This window comes from Podarcis filfolensis (genome assembly GCF_964270895.1).
Source record: "Podarcis filfolensis genome assembly, chromosome: 5".
Classification (NCBI taxonomy): Eukaryota; Metazoa; Chordata; class Lepidosauria; order Squamata; family Lacertidae; genus Podarcis; species Podarcis filfolensis.
This window is the reverse complement of record NC_139608.1, coordinates 92,933,124-92,960,488: the sequence shown is the minus strand read 5'-3', so window position 1 is coordinate 92,960,488 and position 27,365 is coordinate 92,933,124. Positions and strand designations below refer to the sequence as shown.

General features: G+C 42.6%; 1 protein-coding gene across 3 annotated transcripts in view; it reads right to left on the bottom strand.

Annotated features, from left to right (window-relative positions):
- TSC22D1 (TSC22 domain family member 1) overlaps positions 1-27,365 on the bottom strand; it is a 71,525-nt gene that overhangs the window by 28,932 nt on the left and 15,228 nt on the right. The window contains exons 2-3 of one of the 3 annotated variants that reach the window (XR_014548617.1): positions 16,928-17,099; positions 12,149-12,347 (exon numbers count right to left, since the gene is read on the bottom strand). The exons of 1 other annotated variant lie outside the window; for it this stretch is intronic. Coding sequence is in view for 1 of the 2 variants with exons in the window: in XM_083615551.1 (XP_083471677.1) it covers positions 16,928-16,986 (59 nt within the window). In the remaining variant the exon portion in view is untranslated. Of the gene's footprint in view, positions 1-12,148; positions 12,348-16,927; positions 17,100-27,365 lie in introns of those variants that run through there. One more of the 3 variants, XM_083615551.1, reaches the window with a different exon arrangement.

Below are 27,365 nucleotides of genomic sequence, written 5' to 3'. Positions count from 1 at the left end.
AGCCAACGTGACAGTAATGTATAACTAATGCCAATTATGATAATTTTATAACATTGTGCACAAAGTTATTTTACCTTTAATTTTTTTAAAGTTTATTATGACTTAATAAATAAATAAAAATATTTTTTTTTTTAAAAAAGTGAAGGCGTGGTTGTTAACAATACAAGATTCGTAATTTCACAGTGGTAGAAAAAGCACAGCATTGCAAGTATGCACCATCTGACATTACTGACATTCTATGTCAAAGCCACTGATGTGGTGGTTTCTAGAAAATCTTTTTGAAATAGTTTTTGCCTCCTCTGGGTTATTGTTGTTGGTGTTTTGTTTTGAACAGGGGGAAGCAGATGCACTTCTAACAGGCTTCTGCCCTTTTATTTTTTAAAACATATGTTTTTATTGTAAGATTTTCCATAAGTAACAAAATTACAATCAGTGTCTCTGTTTTTAAACGGTAGAGTCCTTCCTACAAGTTGTGCCCTCTGATCTCTCGCTCCGCCAGCAAAAATAAGACACCTGTCCATGTGATGTTGACAAAAAAGCTCCACTCATATACTATGCAAAGAATGAAAGTTTCCCTCCCTTCTCCACTTTTCCTCCTAATTTTCTCTTTCTCGTGTTTCTCCCCACCTCTCTTTCCCCCTCAACCCCACATTGCCTACAGCAAAAAAAGTCTCAAACTGACTGTAAGATTTTATTGTCATCTAATACGAATTCCCTTCCTCTTCAGTTGTTAAGAGCTGCTACCAATATGGCAACAAATGATCCATTTCTGCCAAGAGCATCATTAAGATAAAAAGTGATGCAAGCAAATTTTTTGTTCCATCTGCAGAGATGGAACCAACATCTTGCTAGGTCAACCATTAATGAGACTAGCGTTTGGGCTTCTCTCTGCTAGAATAAATTTAATCCACCAAAGCAGAGATCAACCTACCTACAATTTTGGTGGGCAAATTGAATCTGCCGTTAGCAAAAACACACAAATAAATAGAATTTTTTTGCTGAACGTCCTTGGGAGAATTCAGGAAGACTCAATGCAAAATAAACTGTGGGTAATCTGTGCCAGAGAAGAGGTCCAGTATTTTTTCACATCCTGCTAAAAAATGAAAACAGATGGCAACAGGGATATCAGAGAATGCGTCCTGTGGTGTCCATACATCCTTTATTCTCTGAACCAACACAGACCTCTCTGAACTGCTTTGATATTAGCACTTTCTCTCTGATCACTCCATGAAGTATGCACTCAGTTCTCCCTTTCCATTTTCTTTGTTTCGTTTCCCTACATTGTAAGTGCACTCCTAACCATATCTACTCAGAAGTAAGTCTTACTCAATTCATTAGGGGTAACTCCCAGGTAAATAGGGGGACAGAGCTCAGTCTCATATTTTAGCAACAGTACACAAATCTCTTTTGAATTATGGTGCTGGAGGAGACTCTTGAGAGTCCCATGGACTGCAAGAAGATCAAACCTCTCCATTCTGAAGGAAATCAGCCCTGAGTGCCCACTGGAAGGACAGATCCTGAAGCTGAGGCTCCAGTACTTTGGCCACCTCATGAGAAGAGAAGACTCCCTGGAAAAGCCCCTGATGTTGGGAAAGATGGAGGGCACAAGGAGAAGGGGACGACAGAGGACAAGATGGTTGGACAGTGTTCTTGAAGCTACCAGCATGAGTCTGACCAAACTGCGGGAGGCAGTGGAAGACAGAAGTGCCTGGCATGCTCTGGTCCATGGGGTCACAAAGAGTCGGACACAACTAAACAACTAAACAACAACAACAACAACACAAATCTCTCTGCCACCAAAGAGTGAAACTATTACAGGAATTCCGAGTAAAAGGAATACTCGGGAGACAAACTAGATATGCCACCATTCACACCAAATAGCAGGGATAGCCTAACTTCCATCATCCATGCTTTGGTAACCTCTAGGTTAGATTACTGCAACGCGTTATACATGGGGCTGCCTCTGAAAATGTTTCGGAAGGTTCAGCTGGTACAGAATCCAGCGGCCAAGTTGCGCAAGGCAATTTGAGATTTGGCCTGACTGCCCTGGCTGCCAATTATGTTCCCAGGCCCAATTCAAAGTGCCAGTTTCAACCTCTAAAGTCCTAAATGGATCAGGACCACAATACCTGAAAGACCACCTCTCCTCATATGACCCCGAGATCACCCTCTGAGCCCCTTCTTTGCGTGTCTCCTGCACAGGTCCAGAGGGAAGCAACACGAGAGCGGGGCCTTTGCTGCAGTGGCTCCCCATTTGTGGGATGCTCTCTCTCCAGGGAGATTTGCCTGGCACCTTGGTTATGTATATTTCGGTGCCAGTCAAAAGCATTCTTCTTTTTCCAGTTCTCTGGCTAATTCAACAATTTATGACCTCTTAAATTCTAGGGTGGGTGGGTGTTAACTGCTTTTGTTTGTTACTGTGTTAAGGATTTTTGTGGTTTTATATTGTAAACCACCCTGTGATCCTTGGATGAAGGTGGTATAGAAGAAATAATTGTAACAAAAACAAAACAATAACAGCAGCAGCAGCAGCAACATCATCAACAACAACAATAATAATTCCGACAACCCAGATCACAGACCAGTTGTCGGCAATTTTTTTTAGCCGCGGGCCACTCCACTGTCCCTCAGACCTTGTGGTGGGCCAGAGAAGCGGCACCGGGGGGGGGGAGCTGGAAGAAGAGGCGAGGGGGGCAAGTAGTCGTCCTCCTCACCCCTCACCCCCAGCCGCTGCGCTTATCTTCCCTGGGGCTGCTACCACTGCCGCCGCCGCTGCGTCTCGTGGTTGGCAGAGTGAGCTCATCTGCCCCGCTCTCTGGCCCACAGGAGCACCAGGGCAGCGGCAGTGGTGGCGGAGGGAAGATGAGTGGTGCGAAAGGGCTGGCTCTGGAGAGGGGCTGTGTAAAATGGCACTCACCCAGCTCCCTTCCTCCTCTAGGCAGGGCAGGGAGAAGCCGGGAGGAGGGAGGGGGGTAATGGAATGGTGCGCGGGGGGGGGGGAATGGCACAGCCCGAACGAACAGTATCCCCACCCCGATCCACGGACAGTCCGTGGGCCGGATCCTGAAGATCCAGCCCGCGGGCCTTAGCTTGCCGACCCATCACAGACTTTTATAGGAAGTCAGGGAGGAGCTTCAACAACTTGCTCACTGACATGGTACTGACCCAGATCAGGGACTTCATTGGAACAAATGAGAACTCCCCCCCCCCCCAATCATCCTACTATCATGCACCCAATAAGCAGTTTTCTACACTAAATGAAATACTTATTTTTGTGCCTTGGATCCGTCATGCTATTCTTCACTTTGACTTGAAAAAAATATTGGTGCCACCTGCATTATGTTTCTATGAGTCCAAGGGTAGAAGAGCAACGTAGTGGTAGCGACTTGAGCAGCCCTTTTATGTTCCCACAAAAATGTGGGAAAGGACTGCAAAGAATGGGATCTGCAGATTGGGAACACATGCATCCCGCCCAGCGAGATTTGCTGGAGTTGTCAAAATAATCAGAACGAAGCAGAACTGCCTAAACTTGTCAATTAGTGATGAGCCAACTTATTCTGATGGGGGAGCTTTGCTTTCAGTTTTCCTCCCAATTCATTTTGTCAAGTCACCCGCAGTTTAATGAGGTGATCCTATCAATGCTTGGAGGACTACAGAGCAAAACTGTAGCCGATTCAGTTACTAAATGGGAGGACTCCTGCACTTCCAAAACGACTGGGAGGAATAAAACACCAGTTCTGTGTAGCTGCTCTCAGTCTCTGGGAGCTGGCAAACAGAGCCAGTAAACTGGGGCAATTGAGAGGGATTGGTCGAAGAGACAGAACAAACTGAGCCTGTGCCTTTGGGAGTAAAACTGGTTGCTTATCTAAGCTGTTTGGAGGGTTGCTTGTGTACTTTAGTGTGCGCGTCATGTTCTGAGGGGGAGGGACTACTGCTGAGAGGAAGTAAGTCGGTGATCTGGTTAGGGGTGGAAGTAGCAACCCCCAGTTCTACATTGCTGGGAGACAGCAAACAGAGGTGTTTGCAAGGGTGTTTAGCAGGGGAGAGCTGGAGTACTGTGTCAGGAGTACACAGGTACACGAGACATGGACAGCCAGACCTGCAACACCCATGTTTGTTTGTTTTCCTACCTGAGGAAGCACACAACTACGCCTGCAACAAGTGCCAGCTGGTTCCCCACTGGAAGAGAAAGTACAACTGCCTGACAGAGTTTGAGCTATCAGGGAAGACGTTCTGGCAGAGCAGCGCAGGATGTCCTAGGAGGGCAAAAGATGGGAGAAGACTCTAGGGCAGGGGTAGGCAACCTAAGGCCCGGGGGCTAGATGCGGCCCAATCGCCTTCTCAATCCGGCCCGCGGACGGTCCAGGAACCAGCGTGTTTTTACATGAGTAGAATGTGTCCTTTTATTTAAAATGCATCTCTGTGTTATTTGTGGTGTTTTTACATGAGTAGAATGTGTGCTTTTATTTAAAATGCATCTCTGGGTTTTTTGTGGGGCATAGGAATTCGTTCGTATTTTTTTCCTTCAAAATATAGTCTGGCCCACCACATGGGTCTGAGGGATGGTGGACAGCTGAGGCCCACAGCTGAAAAAGGTTGCCGACCCCTGTTCTAGGGAGAAGGAAGATCGCCACATGCCAGAGGCGTTAAACACGTGTAATAATGCGGCGCATGGAAGCAGGACTGTCGGGAGCTGTGCTGTGTCACTGGAGCGGCACAATCAATTCCAGGCCGTCCCCTTGAACACTGATTCTGGGCCAGAGGAGCATGGGATTCCTGTTCAATTCCCTGAGGATGAAGAGACATGTGGAGGTGGTAGTAGACTCCCTACTGAAGGGGAAAGAGACAGCAGTGGGTGGAGGTAACAGCATGTCAAATGAGGTCTTCCAGGTGCAAAGATTCATGATGCGACAGAGAAGTTGCCAAGACTTATGAAGCCCACTGACCACGAGACCCCTTCTGTTTCATGTGGGTACAAATGATACTGCCACACACAGCCTCCAATGTATAGCAAGGGACTATGAGACTCTGGGAAGGAAACTGAAGAGGCATGGGGCACAGGTGGTCTTTGCATCACTCCTTCCTAAAGTCATCACTAAGGAAGAGAGGGGTGGGAGAATACTGGAAGTAAACAAGCGGCTGCACAGATGGTGTGGTCAGGAAAGGTTTGGCTTCTTGGACCACAGTCTCCCTTCCATGAAGAAGCAGTTCTGGCAAGAGGTGGGTGGACAATAATGTGTTTGCAAAGAGTTTCGCCATCCTGGTCAGGAGGGCTTTGAACTAAATCCTGAAGGGGGGGGAGACAGTATTTCAGAGGACGCAGGGACACCAAATATTGGGGACAATATTGATTGTCAGGGACTGGCTGAAGACCGAGGAGTGATGGTTGGATCCTGACAAGTGGGCACTAGAAGAGGGGTTGGAGACTGGCTTGGAAGAAGGAATCGGTGATCGGGGGGTGGACTGTAACAGCCAGGAGACGAGAGTCAGCCACGTGGAAATCCCTTGCAGTTGAACACAGTGCCTGGAGACAATCAGTCAGGCCCCGTATCCACTGCAGAATGAGAAATAACTGCTGGAAGGAGCACAGAAAGAAGAAACCCTATGGCACATCAGCTCCAGCTGCAACAAAACATGTCTCTCCCATATTGGTCACTACAGCCACAGCAAGCGCTGTAACTCTCCCAACAGTTTAGACTTCACACCCAAAGGCCCTTTCTTCCATTGTCTTCCGAGACGGACAGATACCAACCTATTAAATGCTATTTACAGGGCGGCAGCTATTATATAATAGGCATTACTGAAACCTGGTGCGATGAGACTCATTACTGGAATGCCGTAATTGGAATGTATTAATTTAAAAGGGATAGATCAAACAGGGAGCAGGAGCAACAGCAGTATATGAAAATGATGTGTACACCTGTGTTAAGGTGTTATTGTTCTCTTTAACAATCAAGTGCTATGGTTAGGATCGTGTTATGTAAGCAATGACTCGGGATCTTGCACAAAGTTATCCACAGCTTGTTGTGAGCTGCTCTTGTAAACAGCCATGTTGGAGTTTGGTCAATGGAGACTGATCAGGCAGAATGGTGTAAAATGCGGATTAAACAGCCATTGTATCTGCCCAAGTTAGAGAAAACACATTCAAAACCTTACATAGATAATATTTGACCCTACAAAAATGTCATCTGATCAATGCTCAAACATTACTGCCGTGCTAGAGGAGCCGGGTTGTATATGCGATAGACTTGCACTACGGTTTATAGAGTCTGGATTGCAGTCTTTCAGTCTGTTTGATGTATGCCACAACTGGTTTTACAGTATAACCTATTTTAATAAATTAACAGAATGACCTTTCCCAGCAAGAACTGATTGCATTTCTACTGGTTGCAGATCATCTACTAATTGTTCAAAATTGGAAGGATTTGGATAATTTGCAGCTGTCTACTTGGAGGGACGTGGGTGGCGCTGTGGGTTAAACCACAGAGCCTAGGACTTGCCGATCAGAAGGTCGGTGGTTCAGATCCCCGCGACAGGGTGAGCTCCTGTTGCTCGGTCCCTGCTCCTGCCAACCTAGCAGTTCGAAAGCACGTCAAAGTGCAAGTAGACAAATAGGTACCACTCCGGCAGGAAGGTAAACAGCATTTCCGTGTGCTGCTCTGGTTCACCAGAAGCGGCTTAGTCATGCTGGCCACATGACCCGGAAGCTGTACGCCGGCTCCCTCGGCCAATAAAGCGAGATGAGCGCCGCAACCCCAGAGTCGGTCATGACTGGACCTAATTATCAGGGGTCCCTTTACCCTTGACCTTACTTGGAGTTTGGCTCTTATGGAAAAACTGACCAACAGTACTGAATGGACAACAAACAAAAATGATTTTGTAGAAATATGGTGTGCCTCTATAGCATATGTATCAGGAAAATAATTCCAACATGCAACCTCTGGCCACACATGCCCAAATGTGGCAGGATATATTTGGCTGATGTCTGTACCTTGCTATCATGTGGGATGTGGAGATGTTTATTGTATGGAGAATTCTCTGTTATGTTATAAAAACTAAAAACACATTACATTCTTGCTTGTTCAGAAAAACGTAAAGAAAAAACATTTAACGGTTCACAGAAACACATGGCATTTACATCAACATGCAAGTTAACCTATGCAGGTTTACCTGTCTGATATATAGGGCAATTTAGGAACATGAGCGTAAATCAGATTAATTTTCCCTAGCTCTTCTTTACACAGAAACACACACACACACAATTTATTTCCCAGCCTCTGTGTTTTAAGACACAGTATGAAACCGCAGTCCATAAAAGCAGTGCAAGAATAGGTGAACGACTATGTAACTTATGACACCAGACAATTTATTTACTTTTAAAAACAAAGAAAGGGGGCTCAGGAAAATGCTCAGTAATAAGTAAAAAGGAATTATTTAGGATTTCATGTTTTTAAAAACTCTAACCCCAAGGGAACTTAATGAAGATAAAAAAAATTTTCCAGTGCAAACATAAGCCAGATTTGTTGTACACAAACCGTTTGGGCACAAATGTGAAACTTGAAAATTAGGGTATACACTGAATGCAAATCAAGCACTGGTTTTTGTGTGTGTTTTTTCATTCATAAGTAGCAGGGGGATCAAGCTTTGTATTGTTTAGGAAATTGCTATCGGTCCCACAGCTGAAACAGGCTTTTTCAAATGATTTCCAGTAATTCACTTACAGTGGTACCTCGGGTTACATACGCTTCAGGTTACATACGCTTCAAGTTACAGACTCCGCTAACCCAGAAATAGTGCTTCAGGTTAAGAACTTTGCTTCAGGATAAGAACAGAAATTGTGCAGTGGCGGCATGGCAGCAGCAGGAGGCCCCATTAGCTAAAGTGGTGCTTCAGGTTAAGAACAGTTTCAGGTTAAGAACGGACCTCCGGAACGAATTAAGTACTTAACCACTGTACTATCAGTAACCTTACACATACCATTGGGAGTACTACCCATGCCATTCATTTCAGAGATGTGGAGAAATTTTTTTTTGCATATTTCCTCCCACTGAATTATGGCCCCTCACCTTTGTACAAAGAAAAAGGGGGGATATTTATTATTTATACACACACACACACACACAACCCCCCCCCCCGATAATTTGTAAATCAATCGATCCACAGTGGTAACACAAAAAGGTATCATAAAGAAACTAAAAATATGGGAGGTACTGCAAAACTATAAGGGACTGAGAAAAGATAAAGGGAGAAAGGCAAGTAGAAAATAAAAACAAGAACCAAGACATCTAACAGACTAGAAAAACTACACCATATATGCACTTGTTCTAAGTAAGACACACATCTCTCTGCATAACAATTTGCATATGAATCATGAAATTTGATAATTTGTAATGTTGAGTTCCTTCTAGCTTGATTCAGCCTTGAGCACATATTGCTATTACATTTTCAAACTTACCTGCCGTTTGAAACCGTAACTACTATACTCTCAGGAGCAAAGACAAAAGCCACAAGCTAAGTAGTAACAAGCCACAGAAAGCCACAACACTGCACTACTGGATCTGGTCTTCACAGAGAACGAAGCACAGGCATAGTCCATCTCAATCCCTAACCATAATTCAGAAGTTTTGGCCGTATTTGCCACATTAAAGCTTTGCTTCAAGTGAAGATTTACACTGGATATCCACATTCTTCCTGAAGCAGAACGAAGATAGATTTTTGGAGTACAGTCATACCTTGGACGTCAAATGGAATCTGTCCATTTGACTTCCAAAACGTTTGGAAACCAAAGCGTGGCTTCTGATTGGCTGCATGAAGCTCCTGCATCCAATTGGAAGCACCATTGGACATTCAGCTTCCAAAAGAACGTTTGAAAACTGGAACCTTCACTTCCGAGTTTCGATCGTTTGGGAGCCGATTTGTTTGGGAGCCAAGGCGTTCAAGATCCAAGGTACGACTGTAGTTTGCCACAACCTCAAGTAGCTTTTGTTGAATCTTCCTCATGCTAAGCCCTAAATGCTCTTGCAGCTGAGCAATACAGAGACATGAAGAATTATGGAATTGCAATGTCCATGACTACTTCATCTCTGAATTCAGTTCAAGTGAGAAGCATCTGAAGGCCTCTACAAAGGTTAGTTGCATAGTGGATGACTGGGGGCTGTATCTGCAGAGCCCTTAAGAGGCATCTTGGTACTGGCACGTACCAGCATCTAAGTGTTTCACTATTCAGGCACACAATGAGCACCCAACCCTCCCTTCACAGATTCCAACCTGCAGTTCATAAATCAAACAGTGAAAAACAACATTCTCAAACGTAATTACTACGTAGACCAGAGTAACATGCTTTCCAAAACTACACCTAGAACAGAATCACCAGAGAAGTCGCCCTAAACTAGAAAGCCTGATATAAGGCTGGAATAGCTAAGGAAACAGAGGCTTGTTAAACAGAATTCAAAATGCAACCAAACAGCATGCAAGTATTTGAAATGAGTGAAAGCAAGCTAACAATACCTTTGAGATTTTAGGAAACAAAACTATGGTTTCAGAAAAGCATTTACCAGTTAGAAATACTTTGCACGACCACGTTCAAGGACAGCAATGAGAGGAGCGTAAAAACCTTTCAGATGCTACAGTTTCCCCTAATCTAGCACTATCTGAGCATCACACATTGATGCTTAGGTACACAGGCAGCAACTGCTTAAGGCGTGCCCAATATGAGGCCTTGGAAAGCTACTGCCAATCAGGCCTGGGCTTAGATAGCCAAGGAAATGACTAGTAGAAGCTAACCCAGAGCCTGTTAAAAACATTCCTGTTTAGACAAGCCTGTCCAAATGCTTAAAACAGTTAAGGTCATTTTAATCTGTTTTAGTATTTTATCTTTCGTATGTTTTAAAGTTGGGTTGTAAAATTTTTATTTTATTTTACTGTTATATCTTTTGTAAACCACTTTGAGGTTTTTACAATCAAGCTGTGAATAAATAAAAATAAAAATAAAATAAAATATCCAGCGAAATCGTTATTGAATCCTGCTGAGCAAGATCCTTTAATGGAGTCAATGAGCTTTAAACCTGGACTATAATGCGTGTAAACTATGATTCAGCTGTGTCCACCCCATGAATATTAACACATGGAAACAAATTTTTCGTATTACAAGTAAACCGTATTACAGGCTCCTGCAGCCTGTACATACAACAAAATAACAAATCTCAGAATCTCTCTGTCTGTGTGCCCCCCCCTTCATTTATAAACTAAGGGTTGTATTTCACACTGTATAAGCGATATACTGCTCACACAACTGAACTTGGCCTTCCTCACCCTGCGTGCTCCCAAAAACTGTTCCATATTTTGCGGTTGCATGGGGAAAGGAGAGGGGGATTTCTGTTGCACAAGTAGAAGTCTGTTGCACAAGCAGAACGGCAGCACTGGATACAACCCCATGTCATATAATCTTTTAGATGAACTAATAATAAAAGTTCCTTGTAAAAAGTTAGTCAAGTAAATTTTAAGTTCTTCAAATTTATTCTTATTCAACCCCTTATGCAAAGCCAAGCACCACCTTCCAAGTTTAAGTGCGCCAAATTGCAAATAAAACCACACAGCTCTACAGGCCAACCAAAAAGCATGTTTTATCTGGCTTTAAATATTTATTAGCAGTAATCCAATTATACTCTGGTAGTAATAACCTCTAGTCACCTTGCACAAGTGAGAGCTCATTAAGTATTTTCAAAATGTTGCTTGGAGTAAGAAAATAATCTTCCACTCCCAAACAGTGGCAAGCATGAAACATTGCTTAGAACATTACATGCTTTGTCCAGTATTTAATCTTATTTTGGACAATAATAAAAACCATGATGCCATTCGCTTTGGAGACTAAAAATGGGATCCAGAAGAGACAGATTTCTTTAATTCTTCAGCTGTTTGCCATCCTCGCTGTTCTTCCATACAAGCGTCCAAGTCCTCCAGGACTTCAGTTCTGCCTTTACTTATTTATTTCTGGTGGCATTTTCCCCTTCCAGGAAGAGCAAAACATTTAAGGAAACCTGCTCAGTCATTCTATCAGTATTCTTCAAATTGGATTTAGCAGATTCACTATTGACTCATTTTATCCCATGTTCTCCGTAACTTCTTCAGATGTTTATCTTCTACAGAGAACTCAAATAAAGTAAGTGATGGTGAAATGCTGCTTTCTTTACATGCAACCAGAAATGCTCCAAAAAATTAATTAATTCTAGCCAGATGGTACACGTCCACTGAAGAGAGAATAGTGTCTTAATTAATATGCACCTGTTCAAGAATGCAGGGGCTGTATAGAAAATGGCACCATTATACTTCATAAAACAATTTGTTTTGGACAAGCCTAGCTCTCTAACAGTAACTTAACATCTGAACAGCAGATTTTACATTGGAGGTCACAATATTCCCTTGACGTATGTATTTACCACCAGAAGAGACTGAGCAAGCTAAGCCATGACTGGGTACACTATTTGAAACAAGAAAATGTCATGGTATTCCAATGGATGTACTAGTAATGCAAAGTTGCAAACTGAAACATCACCTCAGAGATAAATATGGGAGATAAAAGCTCACAAAACTGGGAATCTCTGCAACTGATAGGAAGTTCAGAAATACTGTTGTTCTTGAAAACAGTGATAATCTCTTGCAGAGAAGAAGGCTTCAAATATTTATACTGTCATCGTTCAGAGGATGACCACAATTCCATGTTACTGAAATTTTATTTCACACAAAATTACCTCTCCTATTGATGTTCTTCAATCTCTGATCTCTAGCTGTAGTCTCAAAACAGATTAGTGATCTAATCACACATTCCCTGAATATGATATACTCTTTGATTTACTTGAGGCTGAATTTTATTTCCATGCATATGTACAGTAGTATACTTTCGTGAAATGCCAAATTGAAATGCCTGTAAAAAGAGGAGCCACAAGTTCTAGAACCTCTGCTAAGCACACAACTGAATAGTTTGTGTTTTAAAGGCATATCATTATGGCATCCATAATCGTGGATTCTTCTTGCTAAAGGCCTACTAAACTGGCAAAGCCACATTGCACTCCTATAGAAGAGGGAGTGGGGGAAATATAAATTACAAATATAGCTGCAACAATACGTAAAAAATCCTTAGAAAATCACCTCTAGAGTGATTCTGTGGTTTTTGCAATACTGGTAATCAAGTATGTGTTGGCTTACATTATTTTGTTTCACAAACAAAACATCTTTACCTACCTGCTTGGCTCAGCCAGACGGCCCAGATTTTGCTCTAGACATAATTAACTTTGGCCATGCCTCTTCATGGGCATACTAGTGAGCAATGTTAAGACTCAGTCACTCTGTATCTGTTGAAATATTAGCATTTATTTTAGATCACAAAAAACAAGGTTACAAAAAAAACAGAATGAGGGGAAAGAAATCAGAAACAGAAAGGACTAAACGCCTAGTCCAGATCAAGAAAACACATGAAACATTCCCACAAACTTGAGAGCCAGCATGTTGTAACATGGCAAAAATGTTGCATGTAGGTAATCTGGGTTAAATACCGTATTTTTCGCTCTGTAAGACGCACCAGACCATAAGACGCACCTAGCTTTTGGAGGAGGAAAACAAGGGGAAAAAATATTCTGAATCCCAGAAGACAGAACAGCAAGAAGGATCGCTGCGCAGCGATCCCTCTCGCTGTTCTGGCTTCTGGGATAGCTGCGCAGCCTGCATTTGCCTCCAGAAGACACACACACATTTCGCCTTACTTTCTAGGAGGGAAAAAGTGTGTCTTACAGAGCGAAAAATACGGTACTTGTTCACCATAAAACCCACTGTGTGACCTAGGAAAAGCTCTTCTCTCAGCCTAACCAAGGTCTACTGCAAAAATAAAGTGGGACAACCCCACGGATGTCACCATGAGATCTTTTCAGGAAGGCCAAGATATAGATCTAATAAATCAACTATTTACTTAATGACCCCATTTGATTTTGGCTTGAGAGTCCGTTAATTATAAAAAATATATTGATTTCTCTGGATCTCTGCTTCATATGCAAATTATTTTGAGTATATAAAGTAGAAAAAGTAGTTCAGGAGCATTTTATGTCTGCACACCTTGTCTTTGGCAAAGTCTAGAAAACTTGCCATGATAAATCAGCTACAGAAAGACACAAAGAACCTGGTGGTGCCTTAAAGACTAACAGATTTGTTGCAGCACGACTTTTTCTAGACCAAAAGCCACTTCACCTGATGCATGTCTGATCCAGAAAAGATCCTGCTACAACAGCAGCTCTTAAAACCTTAAGGAGCCACAAGATTCTTGTTATCAGGACCATACCAGCTCCCAGGAAGCTATAGGCAGGTGACCCCAGCTCCAAAGACTCAAGAGGCTGAAACACCTTGCTACTATTTCCAAATGACACATAAGCAGCGCAATGGCAGCTACTCATGGAGGTCCTTCTGCAACTAAGGAGGCCTAAGGAGTAAGTGTGAGAATAGAAGACTTTCCATCATACACTGTTAGGGTGCTCAGGAAATAAAAGGAAGGCTAGCCGAAAAGACCCTTCACAATCCCCATGTTCCTTTAGTCAGTTTTCTGATAAGTCTTTCAAGACGTCCTTCCAATACACACATATACCACCATTCATCGAAAGCCTTTCAGAAACAGGAGCACATCTCTTTATTTTAGGAAAAAACACACAATGAAAAATTGAAGAAGTATTGCTTAAGACCTAGTATACAGTGGAAAGTAAATTTATATAAAGTAAATTGTAGATATGCAGCCTCTCACAAAATAAAATTTCCCACCAGCCATTTACTGCTACTGTGCAGGAAACAGGGTACCCATGATAACCCTTTTTGCATCTCCACTGGATGTAATTGCTAAATACTTATGTAGGGAGTGCCTCTGTACCTTGACTTCTGATTTTGTTTTTTCCTGCTCTGCATGCTTTTGGGGGGCGAGTGGGTTGTCATTACCTGTTTTGGAACCCTAATAATAATAATAATAATAATAATAATAATAATAATAAAAAATTCCCACCAGCAACACTAATCAAAATTAAACAACCAGTTCAGATATGCCTGCCACCAATGCCTGATCTAACATTCAAAAACATGAAGTAAAATTGGGGGAGGGGGACAATCACAGAACTCAAAAGGAAAATAGATATGTGGTGCTCATTGTCTAGAAGACTCAGCAAGCACACAATTCACTATTATCTGCAATTAAAGTTAGCTGTACAAGGTCAGTTACTTCCCATGCATCCTTTGGAAAAAGCAGTATCAAGGGTCCCTTAAGTGGAAGGGTTATATGCTAGGATATTAAGCAGGAAAGTCTGTCAACTTTAGTTTTGTAGAGCTAGTTATTTGTTCATGCACATCAGACGTTACTGTGGGATAACCACCTTCATATAACCAACATGCTTAAGTCTAATTAATGCCAGAAGGGGTTAAGACCATAGAGTAAGCTGTGCTGCCAAGTTCAGCTCACCTTGGGAGGGACTAGGTAATCAAGCCTTTGTTCCCCTTCAGTCTACCGGATGAACTCGGCATGTGCTTAAGCTGGAGCTAAGCTAAACTGGAGCAACATGACCCTCACAAGCAATTATTGTGTTCCTATACCAATAATCTCAGAGGTTTACCACTTCCTAAGCCAAGTTTTACAATCTATGCAACTTTTCTCTGTGATGTATTGAAAAGCACATGAACCTTAACTTTGGAGAGTTTGTTGGTAAACCATTTTTAACTTATTAACATGTTGGTTTTTCCTATGCTGAGGGAAGAGGGGACTATTTGGAACTCACTTGGAAAGACATATTTTAAAGGTCTAAAGCCTATTTTCCATGCTTTGCTTTGCTGCATATTTTGTGATTTTCAACCTGCATCTTAGCATCCAGGAATTTTCCTTTTATACCTATATATTTTCCTCGAACCAGCAGACACAACATAACTTTACCTTGTACGATGAATAAAGCCTGTAATGAACCGGCTTATTTGAAGAGACAATTGTGGCTTCTCCTAGCCTTCCCCTGACCAAAGCATTTCACAAATTTACTTGGATCACAGTACAAAAGGTTACATTCGTTATTAAATATCCATCATGATTATTCTAGATGTTGCAGTTTCTTTTGAACTAAAATTTCCAGTACAGTTACACTTGCTGAGTTTCTAATTTTACCAGTTTCAGTTACCTGATTTTTTAAATAAATAAAAATAAGCAGGCAGAAATCTGTAGTTTTTATCAGAAAGCAATGTTTCTCTTCAGAATATGTGTACTAAAACACAAAATCCTCAGCTTGAAAATCCCAAAATACAAATGTCAGGGAACTGCCATCAGAACTAGAGGAGGAGGCGAGACTCCACAGCGATGCTGGAGAGGGGCCAAGCAGGGAGAGAGGCAGGTCTCCGGTTGGGGAAGAAAATCAGCGCAACACCAGGGATAGAGGGGGGCCAATGGGGGAAGCAGAGAGCAGGCTCCGGGACTCTTCACTGGACACCAGTGGGGAGAGCACAGGTCCTCCGCTACCCATGCCCTCCCTGCGCAGAAGACTTCCGTGCAGGGAGAGTAGGAGGAGACTGGGCGTCAGACAACTTTTATGTTGGAAAAGGTTTAAGAAACGCCCACTGACGGATTCTGCCAGCGACTGAACAGCCACGGAGTGGATGGCTGTCCAGCGAGAAATGGTTTAACCAGCCAACCTAGCCCAGAGCGGCGGCAACTTACGCACAAGCAACCCCTAAAGCTGTTACAACAAATAACAAAAAGAAAAAAAACATGGGGGGAGGGAAGGAGCGAACTAGGATTTTTCTTTCTCCATGTTTTATATGAGCTTACAATGAACAGGAGTGGGAGTATTAGGACACTCAAAATAGTTCCCCAACCAAAAAGCTATTTCTATGTATTGGAGAAGTCAGTCAATTGTTACAAGGTACCTTTCATGGCCACAAAAAGGGTCAATCGCCACTACCATTTCTTCTTACATGAAAAAATGTTAAATATTCGTTTTCCCATTGATTATTCCCCACCCCATACTGGTGGGAGGGAATGGACGGAAACAATAAGAGCACTGCTCACACTCTGAAAGGCAAGAGTTATCAATATCCACTCCCTCTTTCAATTCTAGCTGTGCCAATGTTATATACGAAGTACTTTTTTCTTTTACTAACAAGTTCACCAGGTTTGATGTCACCGGTGCTGTTTTTCTGGGAAAAGGAGCTGCCGGAACTCACCATGAACTCACCATCTTTCTTTTAGAATGGCAATGGCACCCACCTAAGAAGTACCAATATACTGGCCCTGCACTTCGAAGTCTAAAAGACATCTGAAGACGGCCCTGTTTAGGGAAGTTTTCAATGACTGATGTTTTAACGTGCCGTATTTTTCCATGTATTAGACGAGGTTTTTTGACTCAAAAATCATTTCAAAAAACAGGGAATGTCCAATCCACGGAGTGTTTCCTGCCCACAGCTGCATGGGGAGGGGGGAGAAGCTCAACAACTTTGGGCTATCTCCCCTCATTTTCTTAAAATTAAATCGCTAAAAATAAGGGGGTCTTATACATGGGGGCGTCTTATAGACGGAAAAATACAGTATTTTTAATCTCAAGTTAGAAGCCGCCCAGAGTGGCTGGGGAAACCCAGCCAGATGGGGTGGGTATAAATAATAAATTTATTATTATTATTATTATTATTATTATTATTATTATTAGCCATCTGCAAAGGGGAAGGTGCATCATAATCCATGAACTTCTCTGTTCAAATTTTTCAAATCTCTACTATACTGTTAAAGTATCACAATATTCCCACTGGGTTTTTTCCAGACACTTGCCTGCCATTAAGTTCCAGATTAAGTAATCGACACGGTTATAGTTTGCTTTCTGTTAACAACATGAAGCCAGTGTTTGTTCTCAAACTTAAGCACAGTTTGATACACACACACCTGTAAGGATGTACGGCTGTGTTCCGCTTTGCATTCAAGTTATGGAATGCATCCTTCATGGCAGTCTCTAAAGTCAGGGGAAAGTGTTGTCTGTTGCCTCTGAAGAAGTTTCATTTCTCCACTCATTTCTCCAGTCAGAAGTTAAGAGAGTTTAGCAAATTAGAAGAAACAACTACAAAAGAAAAATGCAGTAGAAACATAAATCCATTTTTATGTGTATGTCGCGTTTTTGGCTCTCACAGTATCCCAGAAACAAAAGATAAAGTCAAACAGATGTAAAACTCAAACATGCTATATTTACAGAATACATTAAGATCTATATAACCGAAGCAGCGCACACTGTGGTTGAAAACAAGGTTAAAAAGAAGTGGCACCAGCCAAGGAAATCAGTCTCAATGCAATAAGAATGCAGGCAAATGGGTGATATGTTTTATTTTATATCAACCTATTTTATATAAAATACCCCCCTGGTACACCCACCTTCAAAACAAAACAAATTATTCCCTTTCAGTAGGACAGTCGTTTGCTGACTTTTTTCTGGTTTGTTGCTGTACACCCTGGTATAAAACATGTCTGAACACACAAAAACTGCCTGAACTGACCATAAATACTCATGTGTTGCAGAATATACAGAATGGAACAACTTCCTCATGTAGCGTTTCCAAAATGAGATTGGCATATTAGGATTTTTGTTTCTTTTGTAAATACCGAGAGACTTTGATCCATTGTTTCTGTCGCCATAATTGTAATGTGCAGAGACACCACAAGAATCATCTTTCAAGGAACCTCAACTCAACCTAGTCATTAGAATACCAAGTGAGCTAGGAAATCCATCTCTAGCAAACCAACAACGGGGGGGAGGGGACACACCAAGGTGTGGATCACTGAGACAAGAATAACCAGCTAAACAAATATAAGATGGGGGACACCAGGCTTGTCAGTACTACAGGAGAAAAAAAATTTAGGGGTCTTAGCAGACCACAAGCTGAACATGAGTCAACAGAGTAATGCAGCAGCAAATTAAAGCTAACTGCAATTCTATGCAATTAGCAGGTGTATAGTGAACTAAGGTGGACCCTGAGATCATCTGAGGTCCGTTTTTGTGTACCACCTCTGCAAGAGGAGGAGCTAATTCTGCAGAAAACAGAATCAGGATTCAAAATGGAATCCTTAACGGATTGGAGAACTGGGCCTAAGCCAATAAAATGAATTTTAATAGGGACAAATGTAAGGAAGAACCAGTTGCACAAATGTAAGATGGGGGATACTTCACTTTATACATGTGAAAAGCATCTAGGGGTCTTAGTGTACCACAATCTTAACATGAGCCAACAGTGTGATGCAGAAGCAAAAAAGCTAATGCTATTCTAGGCTGCATCAATGGAAGTATAGTGTCCAGATCAAGGGAAGAAATAGTACCACTCAATTCTGCCTTAGTCAGACCACACCTGGATATCTGTCTCCAGTTCTGGGCACCACAATTTAAGGAGTGTATTGAGATGCTGGAATGTGTGCTGAAGAGGGCGACCAAGAATATCAATGGTCTGGAAACCAAGCCTTATGAGGAATAATTGAAGGAGTTGGGTGTGTTTAGCCTGGAAAAGAGGAGCCTGAGAGGAGAGACGATAGTCATCTTCCAATATCCAAAGGGCTGTCACAAGGAAGATGGCACAATCTTATTTTTTCCTGCTCAGGAGGGTAGGACTCAAACCAATGGTTTCAAGTTGCAAGAAAGGAGATTCTGACTAAACATATATCACTGAAACCAAGTATGCTTCCTTTTACCACCAACACAGAACATGGGTGGGAAGAAGCAAGACATGTTGAAGATTAATTGGTTCTTGAGTATGTTTTTTTTTTATAGATGTATGGTTTTGTTGTTGTTTCACAAGAAACTAAATCTTCTGGAGCATATATATTTAAGAGGCAAACTCCAGAAGGTGTGGCGAGTGGCTTTTACACCAAGACCTGGAGACTCTTAAATACATGCACTTCTCAATTTTCTACATGCATCACTTCCAACACTATGACAAAGACTGGTCCCAATTCCAGCTTTTAGGAGAGTAGTAGGCAACAGAGAAGGCTGCTACTAAAAATAATTACTCCTAACTGCTGTGCAACTGAAGCTCCCTGGACAACTCCTAAGATGCACAGGCCATCATGTCATCACTAAAGGTGGAGCTGGGATTACATAATTTACTTTCCTAAATTTCCTGTGTTACAGCCCTGTGATCCCTGGATGAAAGGCAGTATAGAAATTTAATAAAATACAACTTATAAAATACAATAAAATCAACTTAGCCAGTGCCCCCCCATACCACTGCTGCATTTCCATAGGAGAAAAGACCACAAACCAAGAGACTGGATATCAATAACCCTCCAATTGTGAAGCGCACAGTGATTATTTCTTTCCACCCCGCTGCTCCACATTGTGAAAACAACAGCAACAAAACATTGGGGCAACTTGATGCATATTAAAATCTCTAACTGCATAATTTATAATATAGCACAGGGGGTGGGGGGGAGAACACACACAAAACCGGGAAAGCAGGCATTCCCCCTCCAAACTTTGATTAGCTACGTTCAACTCCTAATGTTTGACAGCAAGAGAAACAAAAACCAGTTTGCCAACTTCACACACACAATGAACATATGCTGTTCCACATTTTAAGCTCACCTAAGTCATCGTTCTTTTTTTCTCGCTTCCTCTCATGGTCCACTCAACAACTCTCAGGCAAACCTGCCTCTCACAGCTGTCGTAAGGATATAGGAAATGGTACAAAATGCATGAAAATGCACCAAATTTTGCTTCCTTTAACCAAAGTGATGCATCTTTGTACAAGGACAGGTTTTGTTCTCTGCCTGCCCTCCCAAAATAGCAAAATGCTTACAGATTTATTTTTTTCACAGATGCTTCCCCCCCCCAATAGGGTGGAGGATTCTTTAACAATCCTCTACACTTACTGTGTAGTGAAATCTGCAGAAAATGAGAGTATCCGATCTGAAATCAAGATTACAAATGTAGAGACAGAAGCCACTGGCCAGAAATGAAATGCAAAGGAGGGGGAAACTGCAGCTTTTTAGGACTCCAGGGATTCCTGGTGTCCAGACAACTCGCCCATCAATCATTGCTCTGACTCTACCTATTATCTAAAAGGCAGGAGGAGCAAGGCTAGCTTAGCCCACAGAAACTGCTTAAAAAGCTAAGACTTGCCTGCCGTTTTGCTTTAGGGGTCTGATAAGACAAGAAAGAAAGAAAGAAAGAAAGAAAGAAAGAAAGAAAGAAAGAAAGAAAGAAAGAAAGAAAGCAACCAAGCAAGCAAGCTAAGAGTCTGGGGCCCTGCTGGCTTCGGGCTTGGTACATGTACACCCCCCTCTCAAAAGCCCTGGCTCTTGGATTCTAAAGACTCAAGCAGCTTCTGTAACCAGCAACATTTAATGCCCAGGTACAGCCACTCCTATACCTGGACCATACCTGGAGAGCTGGACCATAAAGAAGGTTGATCGCTGAAGAATTGATGCTTTTGAATTCTGGTGCTGGAGGAGACTCTTGAGAGTCCCATGGACTGCAAGAAGATCAGACCTCTCCATTCTGAAGGAAATCAGCCCTGAGTGCTCACTGGAAGGACAGATCCTGAAGCTGAGGCTCCAAGACTTTGGCCACCTCATGAGAAGAGAAGACTCCCTGGAAAAGACCCTGATGTTGGGAAAGATGGAGGGCACAAGGAGAAGGGGACGACAGAGGATGAGATAGTTGGACAGTGTTCTCGAAGCTACCAGCATGAGTTTGACCAAACTGCGGGAGGCAGTGGAAGACAGGAGTGCCTGGCGTGCTCTGGTCCATGGAGTCACGAAGAGTCGGACACGACTAAACGACTAAACAACAACAAATCTGGTTGGGGGGGGGGTCTTGTGTGAGGGAAACTGTATTCTATTTTGCAGCCTGCTGTTTAGTGTGGATTCGGCATGTCGAAAGTCTGCTTCGGGGCCTAATCTGGCCCGCCAGTCGGTTTAATCCGGTCCCTGTGGCAGTTTATTTCCTGGGGTAAAATCCCCCCAAAAAGCTCAACAACTTAAATCCCCCCCCCAAAAAAAAGGTTGGCCCTCACACATGTTCACTTCATCAGATCTGGCCCTCTTTGAAAAAAGTTTGGGCACCGCTTACTTGAGAAGTAAGAGGCTCCTGGAAGCAGAAGGACATGACCCAAGGTTCGGATGGCTTGGATATTTGCAGTATGACAAAGTTAAATTTAACGTGGACTTTAAAAGTTACTTTATTAGAAGTGCCATATTAAGAATCCAGAATAAATATAAACTTGGGGTTGTACCAAAAGACACCTTTATGGATTTCATCACAAGAAGTCTTCTACAGAAAAGAGATGAGAGGCAAAGAGAAATGGACAAAATACCAAGAATTATTAGAACTGCATCAAGGAGAATATAAAATTCAAACAAGGGTATAACAAATAGTAGAAGGTTATAATCTGAAGTGGTTTTCTTATATGCAATCAGCAGAGAGGTTTAAATTGGATAAAAAGACAGAGGATGTAAAGACGGACTTTGAAATTCAACTGTGTACTGATTATGAACATGTTACTGTGAACACATATCAACTTTTGTTGGAATTGGAAACAGAAGAAGTTAATGTATGTTTAAATGGGTAAAAAAATTAGTGCAAAACCACAACTGGGTACAGCCCGTAGTGTTCTACTACTGATGGCATACTGGGCAGATCAGTATTTTTCAATTTCTGTCAACTCTTAAATTAGCTAATGTGCTGGAATATTTTTTTAAAGGAGCTCAAAGTTCAAGACAGAAACCTCTGCATGAATGAAGATCTCATGTATACTATGACATCTCTCTAAAGCATAACTAAATGAAGTCATTTATCTCTATTGCATGAAGAAGATTCCCCCATTCAGAGTTTAGATATTGTTGGATCACAGGCTGCTCAAATCTCCAAAAACTTCACAAGCAGTAAAATTTACAAGTTTAAGACTGATCTGTTTTCATTTTAACGAAAGTCATACTTGCTGCTTGTAAACTTTAACATGTAGCAGTAACTCCTTCCTCATGAACACAAACAGGTTGTTTGAGCTACAAATCTATTATTGATGCCTTTCTAAGAATAAAGAGATCCAGTTTGCTTACATAGTCCACACATTTTGTTATATGCGACAATTTCAAGGCTGTTGATATTTACAAAGTAATTGTTACTACTTTGCCAGCAGATTTTTTCCCCCAGATTCCTTTTGTTTACTTTAAATAAACTGATAATAACCCAATTCCCATTTTGTGGTTAATTTTAAGGAATATTTTCCAAATGGCGAAGCAGAAACAGTAAAGATTCTAGCATTATGATCACCAAAATGTCAACAGAAATTTAGGGAACAATAGCAAGAAAAGTATGGTTAGCACCTACCTGAAATGCACATCTGTGTAGTGTGAGTGAGCCTGTCGGGATGGGCCTGAAGACCCAATGGTAGAAAGAAAGATGTTAAATTATTTTTGTATGCCACAACTGCTGCCCGTATTTTGTTAGCTAAAAAGTGGAAAACCCAAGAATTACCAACGATAGAAGAATGGCAGATGAAGATGATGGATTTTTCGGAGCTAGCCGACCTAACCGGAAGAGTCCTCGACCAGAAGGAGGAGGAGTATCAGGAAGAGTGGATTAAATTTAATGATTATCTAGCTAAATTTGTTAAGTCAAATTAACTGAAAACAGCTTGCAGATACTTAATTGGCTTAGGATTTTATTTATGCTAAGTGATGAATTAATATGTTTAATTCCGTAAGGTGAAGATTTAAGGATGTTAATGTCTAAGTTAAATTTTATAAGAATTGGGATTTGGAAAACCGTTAAAAGGACATGCAATGAAATTCAACCAAGGGGAAGCGAGGAAGTCACTTAACAAAGTTAATAACTGTAATTTTCAATAAGGCTGTGATTTATGTTTGTTTTATGTGTTTGTCCATTTGTTTATAATATTGTGAAAACTAATAAAAAAAAAATCGGGGAAAAGAGACCCAATGGCAGAGTGAGGGCAGGGAAGAGACCATGGGAAGGAGGCAGTGATCCCAGCATTCCTCTGTCTACACACTTATCAAGCAGAAATCAGGCACTAAAACTCAGACAATTATGAATAAACAATAGCGAGAGTAAAACAAAATTCTCCTTCCTAAAGTGAAACTTTAGCATTAAAAATTTGCCTTGAGGTGGGACTTAAAATTGCATAAATGAGGTAGGGATCGTAGTCAACACTTAATACTTTGTCGCAGTTGGTTAACAGAATATGTCCCCAACAGGCCAACTCACAATTCGCACAGATCTACATTTCAGGTCGGTGCCAACCATACAATCTCATGAAGTGGGAGTTTGACTGTTGGGCTGGACAACAGCTAATCCCAACTAGGGCAGGACCCTGACTGCAATTATATGTGACAATAAACATGGAAGGACCAGTCCTTATGACCACTAAGTCCGAGTAAAAAATGCGTTTCCAAGCACAATTCAAAGTGTTGGTTGCTGACCTTTAAAGCCCTAAACGGCCTCGGTCCTGTATACCTGAAGGAGCGTCTCCACCCCCATCGTTCTGCCCGGACACTGAGATCCAGCGCCGAGGGCCTTCTGGCGGTTCCCTCATTGCGAGAAGTGAGGCTACAGGGAACCAGGCAGAGGGCCTTCTCGGTAGTGGCGCCTGCCCTGTGGAACGCCCTCCCAGCAGATGTCAAGGCAATAAACAACTATTTTACTTTTAAAAGACAACTGAAGGCAGCCCTCTTTAGGGAAGTTTTTAATGTTTAATGAATGCTGTATTGTTTTTAATATTCAGTTGGAAGCCGCCCAGAGTGGCTGGGGAAACCCACCCAGATGGGCGGGGTATAAATAAATAATAATAATAATAATAATAATAATTATTATTATTATTATTATTATTATTATGCCACGGAAAGCACTGAAATCAGAAACCAGCCTGGCTGTGGTTACAGACACTATAAAATGGACTTCAGGAGATATGGGATGTTTTGTGCAGCAACTCAATCAGTGGCTTTTGAACAGCAATCAGGATTTTATGCAGGTCCCATGTACGGAAGTGTTGAACAACCGGTGTGGGCCGCAACCTTGCTTCACACAGGGACCTTTTCAGCAGCAGATGAGCAGACAGATGGCTGCAGTCGCAGTTGGACAAAATTGATGAAATAGCTGCTGCTTGTGTTAGGCTTCAGACCCTGCTCTAAGCAAGACTGCAGAAACTTAAGTCCATTGAGATTCGCACCAGTCAGGAAAGATCTTCCAGTAAACCTGGTATATAATTACTGGTGTGAATAGGCCCTGCTTCTTCAAACTGCTCCACTCAAATGCTTTGCAGTCATCTTGAAAGGATGCCTATCGCGGGCATATATAAACCCTTGATATTTCCATAACTGGAATGTATGTAGTCTCCTCTGTAAAGATTTAAGTCACATCTGTTGTTCTGTCCACTTTGGATATATCCACCACTGCATTGCAATCCCTGGAAGGTTACCAACGATAAAAAGTGGCCCTTGGGCTGTAAAGAAATCCCCACACCAGACTATAACACTGACGACATCAAAATCACAATGGCTCTTGTTTTATCAATACTTGGCATTGGTAGCCGTCATTTCACAAAAAGAGAAAAGCAGCCCTAACGCAGTGCAGCATCCCTTTTCGCAGTGTGGCCAGCCAGGTGGCTCTGGGAAGCAGACAGGCGGGTTTTCTGAAGGCTACAGCCTGTCTTTCCCCCACACCCGGCTGTCAGTTTATATGCTGAAGAACAGCACTTCTCAGCCTAGAGGGGGGTGCCCAAACTTTTTTCAAAGAGGGCCAGATTTGATGTGAACATGCATGAGGGCCAAACAAAGTTGTTGAGCTTTTTTTACTATTTTACCCCCAAAGTTCTTGAAGTTGTTCAGCTTTGGGGGGGGGGATTTTACCCCAGGAAATAAACTGCCACAGGGGCAGATTAAACCGACCAGTGGGCCGGATTAGGCCCCCCAAATGGACTTTGGACATGCCTGGCCTAGAGGTACTTTTTATGCATTACAGGTGACTTGCATTTTACACTGTATACACATCACCCAAAAATAATTCTAAAAATTTAAGAACAACGCAAAAATGGTGCACACAGGAAAGGAAGTAAGAAAATGGTGCACGTGGGAGGAAAGGGAGCCAGAGAGAAGGGGAAAAGGGGCAGCTGCCCTGGAGTGCTGAGGAGGTGCTTGGCAGAGCTTCAGACTGCAGAATGGCCCTAAAACGTAAGGCATAATCATTGTCATAATCAGCTGCTCAGAAACGGAGGTGGCTCCCACGCTGGAAGAGAAGTTGGCTGTGCTGGACCGCTTGAGAGATGACAAGTATGTGTGTACTGTGGCACACAAATTTGGCTGGAACAGGCCCGGTATCTGTGCCATCAAGGTGCGTGAAGAGGAGATTGGTGGGGCTGCGGCAGCAAGTGCACTAGTGGACACTGGACACTGAGATCCAGTGCCGAGGGCCTTCTGGCGGTTCCCTCATTGCGAGGAGCAAGGTTACAGGGAACCAGGCAGAGGGCCTTCTCGGTAGTGGCGCCTGCCCTGTGGAACGCCCTCCCAGCAGATGTCAAGGCAATAAACAACTATTTTACTTTTAAAAGACAACTGAAGGCAGCCCTCTTTAGGGAAGTTTTTAATGTCTAATGCTGTATTGTTTTTAATATTCAGTTGGAAGCCGCCCAGAGTGGCTGGGGAAACCCAGCCAGATGGGCGGGGTATAAATAATAAATTATTATTATTATTATAGTGACTGCATAGGTGCACGGCAAGGCTTTGGTGAAGATGGAGAAGTCACTGAACTTGCGGCTGAAATACATGAACCAGAAACATGCTCCTGTGGATGGCAACATCTCGCATCAAAAGGCTCTGAGCTTTGATGACCACTTCAAACCTTCCACCACAGCCTGCCAAGGGATTTAAAGCCAGCCCAGGTTTGCTTAACAGCCTTAAGCTCTGCTTCAACCTGAAGAATGTCTGAATGATAGGGGAGGCTGCATCTGAAGACAAGGAGGCTGCAAAAAACCTTGCACAACTGAAGTGGCTGCTGGGTGTCATGGCATATCTTCCAAAGCAAGTCTTCAACACAGACAAGACTTTTCTGGAAGTCCTGAGCGGACGTATATTGCCAAAGCTGAAAAGCAAGCTCCTGGCTTCAAAGCTGCAAAGGATGGAGGGACTGTGCTGCTCTGTGGCAATGCGGCTGTACGCTTAATAAAGCCAGGCTGGCTGTACAGCCCTCAAAAACCCCGTGCCCTTAAAGGCAAGAACAAGAATGTGCTCCTGTGTTTTGGCAATCCAACAAAAAGGCCTGGGCGACTTCATCATTTATGGGCTTCATTCCAGAGATGAGACGTTACCTGGAGGAGAAACACCTGCAGTTTAAAATGATGCTTCTTGTGGTCATTGCTCCTGGGCATCCCGATGGACTCCACTTTGCACACAGCGAGGTAGAGATTGTCTTCCTCCCCTTCAATACGACCTCGCTCACCCACCCACCCACTGGATCAAGGTGTGCTTCGCTGCTTCAAGGCTGCTTACACGAAGCTCACCTTCTCCTAGATGATCACAGTGATGGATGCTGATCTGGATCTTGACCTCACCGCATACTGCAATTCTTTTAACATTGCACGTCGCATCACCCACATCAAACAAGCCGTGGATGAAATCAAGGCTAAAACAGTGGATGCACACCGGCAGAACTTGTGGGAGTAATGTATGCCCAGTTTCAAGGGATTTCCAAGCATTGCCACAGAGGTAGAGGACATTATGCAGATGGCCAGGCACATGGGTGGCGATGACTTTGCTGACCTCATCCAGGAAGAAGTGGAAGAGATGGAGTCCTAAAGCACACAAATGATTTGATTGCAGAGTCTGACCCCTCCATGGAACGCAGCTTCACAATTATCCATGGGATTACAGACACTCTTGAGAATGTACAAGGAAAAGTTTGATGAGTTCAAGAGACAACAGCAGCAGCAGCAGCTGTCAATCATAATGTTCCTCACAAAGAAACCAGCAGCACCAGATGTGCCGAGGAAACCCACCTCTGAATCTGAACCACAGCCAAGCATTCTTCTGGCTACCAGTCAACCCCACCCCCTCCTTATATCATCTGCAGCAGCATCCAGCAAGGGGAAGAGGAAAGAAGACTAAACAGAAGATTTAGAGCCACATTTGTCTCTCACCATTAAGCACAGTGATTTTTTTAAAATGGCTTTTAATAGTTTTCTGGTTCTTTTTAAACATTTCCAGGGGGCATTCTGGCTTTACATGATTTTATTTATATGTGCGATGATCAGGAACATAACCCCCATGTAAGATGAGAGATACCTGTATAACCAACAGCTGTTGATAGAGCTACACTTAATGGACTTTCTAAAAT